Consider the following 15,394-nt stretch of genomic DNA (forward strand, 5'->3'; position numbering starts at 1 on the left):
GCTGTCAGTCAAGTCCTCGGCTCTACCGAGCCCCTGCCCTCAGTCCCCGCCCTGGCCTCCGTTTCCAATTGGAGGATCCCTGGGCCACCCCCAAACATCTGGCTGGCACACAGCAGCTCCAAGAACTGCCAGATCGTCTGTCCTACAGCCCACCTTCCCCACCCCCACCCCTCCCGACCCCTGAATGGCAAGGACCACAGGCTCAGCTGAAGGTAAACGTCAACTGTTTAAACACCAACTGTGGAATCTGCAAACAGAAAAAAACCGTATCGTGCACGGGAGCCAGAGAATTTGCTCAAAAACAGCTACTCAACGTGTCAGAGGCAGAGGGGTCCTTAGTTACAGAGCAGCATAGAAGGGCTAACAAAAGATACACTCTGGTGTTTCACACACCAACCAGAGTGGGGAGATGAAACAGCTCCCCTGCCAGACAGAACTTTCCAGATGCTGTGGAGATAAAGAGGCGGCAGCTACAGGCTGTGGACTCCCAGGGCTGAGTCCAGCATATCCAGAGGAACCTGAGCTCCCCCAGGCCCTCCACTCAGAAGGCGGCTGAGGTTGCACTCGGAAGAATCCACATTCCACTCCAAGCCCCGCCTGCTGGGCCAACTCCAGGCCGCTGGAAGGCTGCTTGCGGGCCCTGGGAGCACCAGGAAGTCTCCCAGCTTCATTAGCAAAGCCAGTCCAGTCCCGCCGAGCATCCACTGGGCTCTACAGGCCCACAGCTTCGTGTCCACACCCAGGGCGGGGAGCCTGCACATGGGTGCCTTGTGACATCAAGAAGTCTCTCCGCCACTTTTTGTTGTTACTTCAGGGCCTCCCAGGATTTTAGCAAGAGTCCTCCATGAGTTTAGCACGAGTTCAGCTCCAGGGCCCCCACCTCCATGCAGTCAGGCATCTGGGCCTGGAGACAAATTTAAGCAACAGCCACTTTGATACCTCAGGGTCACCCTCCTTCCTCCAGTGACGGAGGCTTCATCACTGGTCCAGCTCCTCTGTCCATCAGCTGCCTCCCCAGGAGAACCCCTTCCAGGCAGCCCCCTCGGTCCTCAAGCCAACATGGTCAAGTCCTTGAAGTGGCTGGACCTATGAACCCAGTTTGGCCTTGAACAGACTCCTCCCTTTCAAAGCAATTAAGAGTTTTTCTTTCTTAAAACAGCCCCAGAAGGCAACGCATCTGGACTGCAGCCACAGACACAAGACATTCTCATCACAGCATAAGGTGCTGGAGTGCTTAGCTCCTGCTTGTATAACAGACTGAGAATTAAATTAACCTAAGCAATGTTATCTATAAAACAACCATTAATTTAAAGAGTATATATTTGTAAAAACTGTGAAACACCTAGAAATTTAAAAAGCAACAGCCACCAAAAACAAAACAAAACACTATGTAACAATTCTGCCTTCAAAGGAATGGAAAGAAATCAGCCCAAACCCCTGCAAACACTGACACAACGGAAAATCTATAATCCATCACTTCCCAAGTATACTCTAGCTATAAACTCCCATAAAGGGATAGAGAAAAGAAAAATTTTTGTTGGGAATTTATCATCTGCCTCTATGTCTGTAAATGTTCCATGGACAGTCATTTGGATTCACTGTAAATCACATTATTTTTGTAAGAATTCATTCTGGCCAAGAGCTGCGGACCCAGGAATGGATCTGGAGCTCCTAACTTATGCAGCTCTCGACACAGCTCACGGCAGCCAGAGTGCAGCCAGGTGTTTCTGCAGGGCTCCTGGGTGGAGAGGGCACATTCACAGCGCAGCTTCCACCTTTTCCAACAACTGACTCATTGCATCTTCTGTGTCTCTGTGAGAAGCTGGGTGAGTATTAACCGTTTCACTTACACAAGCACAGACACTTGGGTGAGGCAAAGAAGACAGATACAATCAGCGAAGCCACGCTCAGTGGAAGAGCCCCAAACCTGAGACTGGGTGGTCTGTCTGTCACATTGGGTCCCCTCTGTGACTAAACACATAGTGTGTCTGCCTGCAGACAGAGGACAGCATCGTTTGCTCTGAGGCCAGCTGAGAATAGCCCGAGCATGGGTGGACCAATTCCAACTGTCTGACAAAGCACAGCTGGGGTCCAGCCAGAGCTGTCTCCCCGCCAGCTCTGCTCCACAAGTCTCAGAGAAGTTCAGGGGACAGAATTCCCCATCTCTCAGCAGCAGACACTTGGACCCCCATGGCCGCTTTGTAAGCACCCCCCAAGGAAGAAACTTCCCAATACAGGTTCAGGAACCAAGTAGGACAGCAAGGTGGGATCTCTTGGAACTCACTGGGCAGGGACTCAAGCTTAATTCCCTGGCTGCAAGTCCATCCTTTCACACTCTACTTCAAGAGGCAGGGTTTGAGTTGCTGCAAATCACATTTCTATTTTCCTCCTGGTTAAGCTCTGCCTATTGGGAGAGCCAGAGAGAGCGTCAAGGCTGGAGGATGACGAAGGGACTCACTCCAGATTTGGTTCCTGCTGGCTTCCTGTCCTCAGCAATACTCATTCACTTGGGTGGTGTCAACTCCTTCCAGAAACATCTGAGTCCCTCTTGGGTTTCCCCAACACTCTTGGAACCAAGCTTGGGGGGTCATGAGCCAAGAGGCAGGGGTGCCACCCCACAGGGCTGTCCTCTGAGCTCAGGACACCAGCGTTTGCTGAGAAGCATTCGTTAGCCCACCTCAGGAATCAGAGATCAGCCCACCTGCCCGTCACCAAGCGTCTAACTTAATATATTTGCATCTTCCCTGGGTGCATGCCCCAGGCTGCTTCCTGCAGGTGCCTCTCCATCCACACCCTCTGAACCCTCTTCCTATCTTTTCAGTGGCCTGCTCAGGGATTCTTTCTATTAATAGAAAGAATCTCTGGTGTGGTTTCTGTCTGCTGCCTGGACCAGAACTGACTCACCCCCAGCTAGGTCCTAAGCGTCTACACCAGGAACTGGAGCCTGGCATTCCCAGGCCCACTTAACTGCACTGCCAGAGGGGGTGCACCCGCCCACCCATGGCCCCCATCCCTTGGGGTTGATCTCAGCCAACCTCTGCACCAGTAGGGGGGAGTTCCAATGCAAGGGCCTCCACACAACGTGTGGCAAACGGCGCTTAATTGCCATACAAGCTCGGGGGTCAGCTGCGAGGACTCTGGCTAGAGACAAAACATTTCTGATGGCCGCCCGGCCGTGTAAGGGAGCGTCCTCATGGTGGGTGCCCGGGCAAAGATGATCTTGTTGTAGCTGGCGGTGGGACTCGCCCTGGAGTCCGAGTGCAGGTGGAGGGTCTCTGGGACCCTCGGGGGCCCCGTGGCCGACATGGAGAGGGAGCCCCACACAGACAGCATGGTCTCGGACCTCAGGTCCTTGAAGGTGGCAGTGCCCGAGGACTTGGAGGACTTTCTCCTCTTCAGCTGGATGAAGCTGGCTGGCTTGCTCTGCTTGCCCACCTGCCGACTCTCCTCCACCGTTTGCAAGCACTCCAGCTCTCTGGCCTTGCTCTTCTCAATGAGTCTCTTCACCACCGGGGAGGTGTAAGTGACATAGGCCGGCCATGGGTCATGTTTCTCAAGCAGATTCACCGGGAGCCCGATGTTCTCAGTGAGTTCTACTGGCAAAGAGAAACACAGGCGATTTAGAGGCACTCGCAGCAATGGTTCCATTCTTTAGGGGTCAGAGGAATCAGAGTTTGGATTTCTCCCCATCAGGCATGTTAGCCCTTCCACACCCTGTATTCAGTGGGAAAAAAAATGGTGGGCTTGAACTCAAATCTAACGGGCTCACACATCCATAATCTTCTCACTCTAGCTGCTGGCCAGGAGTTTTGGGTGTCTGAGGTGGGGGGAGCTTTACTAGAAAATCTGTTAAGTTGGGAGACAGAATGACACTCCACGGAGTATATTAATTAAGGAAAACAATGGTCAAGAGCGGGACCTTGGAGTCCAGCAGGCTTGGTTTCAAATCTTTGCATACATCAAATTGTTTAACCTATAAACCTGTGACATTTCACCAGTAAAAATGGTTACCATAAGGCTATAGGAAGAATGAAATAAAGTAATATAAGTCAAGGACCTGTAACAGTGTAGCTCAGGGGTTGAAAGCATGGGCTTTGCACTTGGACTATCTGAGTTCAAATTTGTTCTCCACCCCTTCTTCTTATCTGTGAATCTCGAGCAAGTCTCTGACCCTCCTTAACTTCAGCTGCTTTGCCTGTAAAGCAGTGACTAGAAAAAGAACAACCCCAAAGAACTTTCTTGTGGATTAAAGGAAGCAATGTATGTAAAGATTTTATTTAGCACAGTACCTGGCATAGAGTAATCAGTACAGCAACTGTGAACATCTTGGCTGAGTCTCACTGCCTTTTCCATTTAATCCTTGTTACGCCTGATAATGGGTGTCATCTCCCTTTGAGAGAGGACAAGGCCATCCGTCCTGCACAACTCACACTTGGTGGGTTTGAACTCAAGTCTCACAGGCTCACACATACATAAGCTTTTCACTTTAGCTGCTGGCCAGAAGTTTTGGGTGTCTGGGGTAGGGGCAGCTTTACTGGAAAATCCACCCATTAGTTTGCCAGCAGCCCATCCCTCTGTGAATACCAAGTCCTTCCAAGTCAGACCTTCTTTCTTTCCTTTGCAGCTTCACTTGGTCCAGAAGAAAGGCCTCCAAATTTCCCTCCCACAGCTTCTCCTGCCCCATTTCCTCAGGTGGCGCCTACTTTCCCTAATTTTATAGTCCTTTGGTCATTTTGATATGAGTTGGAGAGGCAGGGGACTTAAAAGTTTCATCTTGCCTTCTCCAGCCTGAATTCAGTGACAAGCACTACAACTCAAGAGAAGAGGCAGATTCTAAAGTGATTCCCAGGCTCCCTTGTGGGGAAACGAGAGCTCCTCGGAGACAGGGACATGAGGAAGAGCATCATGGAAGGTTCCAGGTCCCGGCAAGGGTGTCACTGTGCCTGGGGGAGACAGGATGCGTGATGTCACCTCACTCTAGAAGAAGAGTATCCAAGCTTCCAGGCACAGACATGACCATCCGTCCTGGCCTCCCCAAAGCAGACGCAAAACTCCAGGGTCCTGCGGGTTAGGGCATCCACTGTACAGGACAGAGGTGAAACTACCCAGAGACCTGCCCCTTCTGTCTCTCCAAGCCACCAGATCCGCGCACCAGTGTGACAAGAGCGGCCACCTCGGCGTCTTCCCCGCCCCCACCACCCCCCAACCTTGGCCAACCCCACCCACTGCGAAGACCTGAGCCTCACTTTCTTCCATCTTCATCTTTCTTGCATCGAGCCTCTCTGTGTTTACCGAGTTCTTCACAGTGAAGGCCTGAATACCTTTGGAGAAAAACATCTGTAAGCCTGGACTCCCACAGAGAGTCCTGGAAGAAAGCGATGAGCAGCCTCCCTGGGAGCCTGAGCTCAAGGGCCTCTGTCGGCTCAGAGACAAGGAGGAGCCTCCGGGAGCCGGAGAGACGGGCTGAGCCCAGGGCATGCTGGGAGGGCAGGCCAGCTCCAGGCCTCCACCTTCTGACTGCCGGCTTTCAAGGACCCAGTGCGGGGCTGGTTTGGGGGCTGTGTCGAAGCTGGACTAGGGAAAAGGTGAAGAAAGAAACATCCCCACTTCAAAACCATGTCTTCTTCTCCACCAGAGCCCAAGTGAGCATGTTACTGCCGTTGGGTGGAATACCTCTCCCAGGCAGCACCCTCCTCAACCTGCTATCAAGGGAAGGGGCAGCGGAGATGGGCAGCTGCCTGGAGTCAACCTTAGGCCCGCAGGCAGAGGCTGCAATAAGGCCACCTTCCTGCCTGACATGACCGTGTGCATGTGGGAATCCAATGGTAACTGCAGTCTAGGGACTCTCGAACCTGAGGGTTCATCCGCCTGGAGGGTTGTTAAAACATCCCTGGGCCCAGGTCCAGAGCCACAATTCAAATCTTCAGCAATAAAGATTGGTGAGGTTTTATTATTAACCACTTAGTGACCTTTTCAGCTCCTTTCTACTTCCAAGCTCCAGAAATGCACATTGGAGAACGGATGACATTATAGATTCATTCCTTGAGCACTGGAAAGGCCCAGGGAGCATGCCCACTGCCTCCTGTCAACACCTAGGGACTAAGAATTTGAGTGGCTCTGAACAAGCTTGAGGGTGAGTCTGGAGCTGTGTCCAGGAGACCCTGCTATAAGAACCATGGGTCCAGGGTGGTGCCACTCCATGGGAACCCTGGGGGGTGGGACTGGGAAAACACAGCAGCAGGGTCCTGCACCAGGGATGAAGGGTCTGCCGGCTGCTCTGGGGGCCTGAGAATGTGCATGTCTAAGTCACGCCCAGGTGCTGCTGCCAGTGTGAGGACCTACTCTTAGTAGCCCTGTTAGAGGCTGAATGACAATTCTAAATCTTTCTTTCAGCTGCAACATACACAAGGCTTGGCTTATGCAGGTAGGAAACGCCCCTCAGGTGAGCAATTCCAAGACTCTCTGCCCTTTTCCCTCCCCACTGAGGAGTCACTGGGGAAGGCAGGGAAGGGAGCCCTCGACAGGGCCACCATCAATCCCACTGTAGTTATAAAGTACATCATTTCCAAGGTCAGAGCTTTATTATAACATGCCTCACAGCCAAAAAATAAAAATAAAATAAAATAAAATAAAACGAAGCAATATTATAGAAAATTCAATAAAGACTTTTTAAAAATTCCACATCAAAATAAAAATCTTAAAAAAATTTTTTTTAATTAAGGGCTATGGAACATTCCCACAACCACGTAATACTGGAATCAGGAGGATTAAAGAACCAGTGTCTTAAAGTGGAGACTAAGAATGGTGCTTTCATGCAGAACTAATTCACCCTCTGTCCATGGCCACCAGCCACATTCATATCTCAGGAAACCCTCCTGCAAAAGGATTTTGTGGGTTCCAGGCAAGACTAATGAATCAGTGGGTACAAATCCACCCCAAACACTCAGATTGTTTGCCCCACAGACACTGTGAAAATAGTGCTGTATGCACAAACCCTTATGGGCAGGACAGTGTCTTAATCCAGTGTTTCCCAAGCTGTGCCCCACAGAATGCAAAAGAAAAAGTGAAAAAAGTGAGTGTTAGTTGCTCAGTCATGTCCGACTCTTTGCGACCCCAAGGACTATAGCCTGGTAGGCTCCTGTGTCCATGGGATTTCCCAGGCAAGAATAGGGTTTCTCCAGGCAAGAATACTGGAGTGGTTGCCATGCCCTCCTACAGAGGATCTTCCTGACCCAGGGATTGAACCCACATCTCTATGTCTCCTGCATTGGCAGGTGGTTTCTTTACCACTAGCGCCACCTGGGAAGGGCCAAGCCAAATGGAGGGCCCAGTGCTCCCTGGAAAGTAGACCTGCTTCCTTCCTTCTGCTTGGCCTGCCCCCTGCTCTGCTTCAGCCTGCAGGCATCTTGTCTTGTTTGCATCTCATCTCCCTCTTCTCCCTGAGCCATCCAAGGAGTTCCTCTGACCCCCCTCGGCACCCCCACCCCCACCCCACCCCCCACGGATGGAGAACCATATTTTCCCCAGCAGGAAGCTGGTGCGGAGTTTCTTTTCACCTCTGCACTTACCCTTCTCAACCTCCGGTCTCCTCCCTGGCCTGTCTGTTTCCTTGTCTGCCTTCTGGTTACTCTGCATTTATTTTGGGCTGAAGAGGAAGCATCCACTTAGGGCAGAAGTGTCCTGGGAGTCTTATCTCTAAGACCTGAACCAGCCTGGTGCCACATGGTGTTCCCATGCTGACCTTCATCCTGAGCGGACCCTCGTCTTATAGGCTGAGAACACTCTCTGACGTCCCGCACTTCAGACCTAAGGAAGCACTGTACCCCCCGACAGACTTACCATGAGCCCACCACCCACTTACCAAGACTTCCTCTACCTCTTCACACTGCCCCATCGCTACACTCAACACTATGGAGCTGATAGGCTCCAGGGGGCACCCAGGAGATCCTGATACTATACTGAGAAGCCCTGAGAATTTCTGAGCTAAGACAGAGGGGACAGGGGTGGGGAGGAGCAAGCTGGCCTCCCCTCCCCCCTCCCTATGCGACAACTTGCTAGCCACCTTCTCAACCTCAAACATACGTCCACTCCAAGAGAGGAGAAACAAGCCCATTACTGAGCTCTGCTAAAAAGCCTACTTGCACGCGATGGGCAGCTTTGGTAGCTGTCAGCTGGTCCTAATAGAGACCATGCCCCTTTCCAGGGCAGCGGATGAGGGGGGTGGGCACCACCCTGGGGCAGAAGGCAGGAGCCTCATTGAAGTGCCCATCTTCTGACACAGGCCTGGCATCACTGACTCATCACAGTGGCAGGAGGAAGAAGGGGGACATGCTGCTTCTTGAAGAAGCTTCTGTACATCCATGTTCTCTAATGATTACACACAGACTCTGAGGGACACAGAAGTAGAAGCAGAGTTGAAATGCCCACTGCCATGCACATCAGTTCCTGCATGGGTGCAGGTGTTCACCAAATCCATACTGAGCCCCAAACCCAGCACTTCTAAGAGGTGTGGGTCCCACCCTCCCCGAGAGCCCACAGTGGAGAACCCCATGTTTGTCTCTTGCTTTCGGGGGGTGAGGGAGAAAGGGTCTACCCTTCACAGTGCCAAGGGTCCACAAAGCACGTTTGTCTCCTATGCGCATAACAGATCAAACACAACCAGCCCATGTCATCCGAGTCATCAGAAATAAAAGAAGGGAAGTTTCTGCAGAGACCAGAAGCAGTCCCCTCAGTCACTCTGCAGATGGGGGGTCCACTGTCACCATGCACCAGGCCTGGAACTTCGGTTCAAGGAGCACCTGGCCCATTGAGGAGTCAAACCACAATCTTCCTAACTCAACCCAGGTCAGGGTGGGAAAGCATGAAACAGGTTCAAGAAGAGAAGATGGTTGTGCTGAATTCTGATGGACTGGCGGGTGATGGGCAGTGGGTACTGAGGAGTTCAAGTCCTGAGTGAAGTATGTCTCCTCAGGCCCCCCTTCCTCTCTGGGTGCAGCTCACACAGGCTGCAGGGTTCCTGCCTATGAACCATGATGCTGAGTTGGCACAAAAAATGCTTGACAGATGTGCTGCAGGAAGCAGAACAGAGCCTTGGGTAAAACTACGAATCTAAATTTCATATTTATCTGAGGACTGTTCAATGATAAATAGTAAAATTCTCAATTTAAATGTAATGTGAAAATAACACACAGAAATCCTTTGCATTCCTATACACTAACAATGAGAAAACAGAAAGAGAAATTAAGGAAACAATACCATTTCACCACTGTAACAAAAAGAATAAAATACTTAGGAGTATATCTACCTAAAGAAACAAAAGACCTATACATAGAAAACTATAAAACACTGATGAAAGAAATCAAAGAGGACACAAATAGATGGAGAAATATACCGTGTTCATGGATTGGAAGAATCAATATTGTGAAAATGAGTATACTACTCAAAGCAATCTATAGATTCAATGCAATCCCTATCAAGCTACCAATGGTATTCTTCACAGAACTAGAACAAATAATTTCACAATTTGTATGGAAATACAAAAAACCTCAAACAGCCAAAGCAATCTTGAGAAAGAAGAATGGAACTGGAGGAATCAACCTGCCTGACTTCAGGCTCTACTACAAAGCCACAGTCATCAAGACAGTATGGTACTGGCACAAAGACAGAAATATAGATCAATGGAACAGAATGGAAAGCCCAGAGATAAATCCACGTACCTATGGACACCTTATCTTCGACAAAGGAGGCAAGAATATACAATGGAAAAAAGACAAACTCTTTAACAAGTGGTACTGGGAAAACTGGTCAACCACTTGTAAAAGAATGAAACTAGAACACTTTCTAACACCATACACAAAAATAAACTCAAAATGGATTAAAGATCTAAATGTAAGACCAGAAACTAGAGGAGAACATAGGCAAAACACTCTCCAACATAAATCACAGCAGGATCCTCTATGACCCACCTCCCAGAATATTGGAAATAAAAGCAAAAATAAACAAATGGGACCTAATTAAACTTAAAAGCTTTTGCACAACAGAGGAAACTATAAGCAAGGTGAAAAGACAGCCCTCAGATTGGGAGAAAATAATAGCAAATGAAGCAACAGACAAAGGATTAATCTCAAAAATATACAAGCAACTCCTGCAGCTCAATTCCAGAAAAATAAATGACCCAATCAAAACATGGGCCAAAGAACTAAACAGACATTTCTCCAAGGAAGACATACAGATGGCTAACAAACACATGAAAAGATGCTCAACATCACTCATTATTAGAGAAATGCAAATCAAAACCACAATGAGGTACCATTATACGCCAGTCAGGATGGCTGCTATCCAAAAGTCTACAAGCAATAAATGCTGGAGAGGGTGTGGAGAAAAGGGAGCCCTCTTACACTGTTGGTGGGAATGCAAACTAGTAAAGCCGCTATGGAGAACAGTGTGGAGATTTCTTAAAAAACTGGAAATAGAAGTGCCATATGACCCAGCAATCCCACTTCCTGGGCATACACACTGAGGAAACCAGATCTGAAAGAGACACGTGCACCCCAATGTTCATCGCAGCACTGTTTATAATAGCCAGGACATGGAAGCAACCTAGATGCCCATCAGCAGACGAATGGATAAGGAAGCTGTGGTACATATACACCATGGAATATTACTCAGCCATTAAAAAGAATTCATTTGAATCAGTTCTAATGAGATGGATGAAACTGGAGCCCATTATACAGAGTGAAGTAAGCCAGAAAGATAAAGACCATTACAGTATATCAACACATATATGTGGAATTTAGAAAGATGGTAATGATAACCCTATATGCAAAACAGAAAAAGAGACACAGATGTACAGAACAGACCTTTAGACTCTGTGGGAGAAGGCAAGGGTGGGATGTTCTGAGAGAATAGCATTGAAACAAGTATACTATCAAGGATGAAACAGATCACCAGCCCAGGCTGGATGAATGAGACAAGTGCTCAGGGCTGGTGCACTGGGAAGACCCAAGGGGATGGGATGGAGAGGGAGGCGGGAGGGGGGATCGGGAAGGGGAACACATGTAAATCCATGGCTGATTCATGTCAACGTATGGCAAAAACCACTACAATATCGTAAAGTAATTAGCCTCCAACTAATAAAAATAAATGGGAAAAAAATAAAAATTAAAAAATTAAAAGAGTAAAATAAATAAATAAATAAATGTAATGTGAAGACTCATTCAGCAAACAGCACCCGTGGCCATACTGTCTAGAGATCAAGGTTCAAATTTTTAAATAAAATTTCCAAAATGAGCCAAACAGGCACAATCAGAGGAGCGCTGTTCAACCTTTTCCTTTCGTGGACGTTTTTGGTGGCCGGGTACACCGACAGGCAAGATGGCTAGGAAAGATGAAAAGACAGGCAGCAGGAACCAGCCCTGCCTTTTCATAGTCAGGAAATCAGACATGAAAGGCGTGAAGCAGTGTGTGCCCAGAGACCTTCTCTCTGCCTGACAGCTGACTCAGGAGTAAAGGGACCATGAAAACATGTGGCTTCACACAGTATAATCAATCAGAGAGAGGAAGCCCTGCTCCACTGGAACAATGGGAGGACAGACAGGCATCTCCAGGGCAGCCGCAATCAGTGGGCCCCACCACCTGATTCTACAGTTCTCAAAGCACCAGGAACCCAGGCCAGGGTTTGCTTTAAAGATGGTGACTTGCTAACAGCTAACATTGATTACCGTTTAAGTCAGGGACCAGGGGACCAGAGAGTGAAAGAGGGAAATCAAATTTCATTTCATCCTTAATGAACACTGAATTTTCAACTTGGCATATATTACTTACATTTAAAACATCTTTAAAAAAAATAATAAATATCAAGCAAATCCTAGAAATAATGCTTTCTTTTTCAAAAGTTAATATTCTAGATAATAATGATGAGCAAAATTTTATTTATGTATCCTTATACAATATTAATTTTATTTTTTTGCCTGTTTACCTGTATATTTTTCTTAATTGGAAGATTTTTATAAGGCCATGTTTCACCTGATTTTTTTTTAACTTCACTTTAATCATATTAAAACCCCTATCTTGCTTTTTTTTAAAAAAAGAAAAAAGGTGATTGCATTTGAGACTCCACCTGGAACCAAAGAGCTAATGTGGCCACCTTCTTCAGGGGTCAGTTATCCCAACATACACATAACCTATGGGCTTCCCTGGTTGCAAAGTGGTAAAGAATCTGCCTGCCAATGCAGGAGAGAGGGGATTGATCCCTGGGTCAGGAAGATCCCTTGGAGAAGGAACTGGAAGCCCACTCCAGTATTCTTGCCTGAGAAATCCCATGGACAGAGGAGCCTGATGGGTTACAGTCCCTAGGGTTTCAAAGAGTTGTATACGACTGAACAACTATACAGCATATACATATACATATACATATACATATACATATACATATACATGCATGCATGCCAAATCGCTTCAGTCATGTTCGATACCGTGCAACCCCATAGACTGTAGTCCACCAGGCTTCTCTGTCCATGGGATTCTCCAGGCAAGAATACTGGAGTGGGTTGCCATGCCCTTCTCCAGGTGATCTTCCCGACCCAGGAATCAAACTTACATCTCTTATGTCTCCTGCAAAGCACCAGAGTGAGGGAAGGAGGATATACCACTAATGCCAGCTGGGAAGCCCTGCCCAGAAATGAGCCCCCAGGACACTGGCTTGAAGCCACCAAGTCCAGGATTCAGGCTTCAGTGAAACCTTGTCTCACACAGAAAACCATAGGGCCACAGAACAGACTGAATGACAACCCCTCTTTTCCTCGGAAGCTCCGTTTCCTTTCCCGTCTGGTCCAACATGCACTCCATCCCCTGCATGCCCACCATACACAGCGATGTCACTGCTACTAGATGCGACCCAGGGGTGTCGCCCATCTGCTCTTAGAGGATGGAGTGGCCTTTTCTTCCCTCAGAACGATGATAAGTTCAGATGCCCCTTCGTCTCTCCTTCCAGGAGGCCGATCAGCCTCCACAGGGGGCTTATACCTGCCCTGCCCTCTTCTCTCAAGTGTCTTATCTGTGCCTGGTCTACCAGGGCCCTTTGTCCCATTGTGCATGACCTGGTATTGGGGTCTCTCTCCCCAGGTTTGCTCACCTCGCTCTGACCGTCTTTGGTTCTTGTTTCTCCAGCACAGAAGCTTCTGGAAGTCTGTGGTGTGGCTCATCTCAAGAGTTTTCTGAAAAACACAGAATGAGGAAGGTAAACTGGTAAAATACACTATCATGTAAGTACCATGGATGCTCTAGGGGAAATGGACAGCTGAATATGCAGGAAAACTGTTGCCTGCAGTTAAAAGAGAGAATAGCAAAGATTGAGTACCCAAAGATCAAGAAAGGGGTCTTTGAAATTGGAGAGAAATACTGAGCTACTCATTTTAAACGAATTTTTCTAGGCACAGATATACAAACAGCCCACAGTGACCCATTACCACATAGGAAATATGTGCGGTCACGTGCCAGGAAGTTCTGAGGTTCTGACAAAAGGAGTTTTTGTTGAGTCAGAAATCCAATTCAACAAGGGTTTTAATGTGTCTCTCCTTGGCACAGTGGAGGGGTGCACGGAACACTTTTACTCTCCGGGAATGGGCCCTCCACAGTATGTGTTGGGGGGACGTCCTCTCCTGACAGAGGCCTGGCCTTGCAGACCCACCCTTGTGCAGCCCTGCATGAGAACCAGCTCTCTCTTCGGTGCTCCCACGGTGTTTCTGTGATCTATGTTTGTATTTCAACAGCTCCAGGAGGCAACATACGAGAATGTGCCTAACGGGACAAAGATGCATATGAAGCAGTTATTTGGAGTATACAATTAAGGGGATTCCCTAGTAGCTCAGTTGGTAAAGAATCTGCCTGCAATGCAGGAGACTCCGGTTCAACCCCTGGGTCAGGAAGATTCCCTGGAGAAGTGATAGGCTACCCACTCCAGTATCCGTGGGCTTCCTTGGTGGGTCAGACAGTAAAGAATCTGCCTGCAATGTGGGAGACCTGGTTTCGATCCCTGAGTTGGCAAGATCCCCTGGGAGGAGGGCATGGCAACACACTCCAGTACTCTTTCCTGGAGAGTCCCCACGGACAGGAGCCTGTCAGACTACAGTCCACGGGGTCACAAAGAGTCAGCCACGACTGAGCGACTAAGCACAGCACAGCACACATAATTAAGAGCATGAGCGCAGGACAGGCCAGCTGCTGCCCAGCTGTGTGACCTGCAGTGGGATACTTAAACTTCCTGAGGCTCGACGACCTTGTCTGTAAACTAGGGGCAGTAACAGGATTTCTCTGGCCTTGATGGCTCTGTCGTGAGGTGCGTTATATGAAGCAGGTGGGAGCCCAGGTTGGACTGCCCTCACCCTCCTTGGGTGACTGTCATGCAGGACTGTGACATCCAGGAAGAGGCTGGAGCAGAGGAGATGACAGGATGGGCTATGAGAAGGGGGCATACTTATGTTCCCAAGTCTCACCCATCCCCCACATCAACGCCACTCTTCAGGTCCCAGCAGCCCTGCTTATATCATCTGCTTGCAGAAAGAACACCCTCTGGAGGTGACCCGAGCCCAGCAAGTCTGAGGCATTCCAGTCAACCTGCAGCCACTAGAGTCCAAATGTACAGATATGCACATGGCCCTGATCCCCAAGATGAAGGGGGGGGTCTATGGGTCTATGACCTACACACAAACGTGCACATGCACACATGCATACACATGCCCTTTGCAACTCCCCAATGTCCCCAGACAAGCCTCTGGGCAACCCTCAGCTTCAACACCCCTGGTCCCAGCTGACCCCGTTTCTCTTCTCCTCAGGCCACCGCAGCTCCAGCCTGCGATGACTTCATGAGCAAACTGGGCCAAAAAGTCTCGCCAGATTCCTGCTGGAAACAATCTGGAGACTTGGGTATGTGAGCAGCTTAAAGGGGACATGGGCTGGAGGAGAGTTCTGAGCTCCAGCTCTGCATCTTAAGTCCAGTCTTGAGCAGGTTACTTGGTCCTTCCAAATTTCAGTTTCTCCGTGAGAAACACCCTGTCCCACAGATGTTACTCCAATCCAGTTGATTCAGGGAGAAGGATGTCGTGACCAGTAAGTTCTAACTCTCTGCTTTTGTAGAGAAGATCAGGAAGCCTGAACTAATGACATGAACATACCTCTCTGATGTGTGACTGGGGCGCGTGTGGGTAGCAAGATGATGACATAACATGGTCACCCAAGACAAGAACTAGATGAATTCCAGAGAGAGCAGAGGGTGGAGGTGGGATGAGAGGAGAGAGTGGAGGGCAAGTGTAACCAGTTCAGAATCACCAGCCCCTGGGTGGTCTTCAGAACATTGTGTCTTACTCTCTGGTGACCATAGAACTCGTTTATCTCTGCC

The 15,394-nt window shown here is 48.9% G+C and overlaps 1 protein-coding gene across 11 annotated transcripts in view; it reads right to left on the reverse strand.

Annotated features, from left to right (window-relative positions):
* Positions 1-207: 207 nt before the first annotated feature.
* The window catches only part of CDRT4 (CMT1A duplicated region transcript 4), a 45,118-nt gene continuing 29,931 nt past the window's right edge, over positions 208-15,394 (reverse strand). For 4 of the 11 annotated variants that reach the window (XM_020892257.2, XM_020892256.2, XM_070479137.1 and 1 more), the window contains 4 exons: positions 13,688-13,797; positions 13,133-13,214; positions 5,247-5,321; positions 208-3,596 (listed from right to left, as the gene is read on the reverse strand). In XM_020892257.2, the coding sequence (XP_020747916.2) occupies positions 3,142-3,596; positions 5,247-5,321; positions 13,133-13,214; positions 13,688-13,705 (630 nt within the window). In that variant the 5' untranslated portion in view covers positions 13,706-13,797 and the 3' untranslated portion in view covers positions 208-3,141. The remainder of the gene's footprint in view (positions 3,597-5,246; positions 5,322-13,132; positions 13,215-13,687; positions 13,798-15,394) is intronic. The other 7 variants (XM_070479135.1, XM_070479138.1, XM_020892262.2 and 4 more) reach the window with 5 other exon arrangements.

This window comes from Odocoileus virginianus, chromosome 17, assembly GCF_023699985.2.
Source record: "Odocoileus virginianus isolate 20LAN1187 ecotype Illinois chromosome 17, Ovbor_1.2, whole genome shotgun sequence".
Lineage (NCBI taxonomy): Eukaryota > Metazoa > Chordata > Mammalia > Artiodactyla > Cervidae > Odocoileus > Odocoileus virginianus.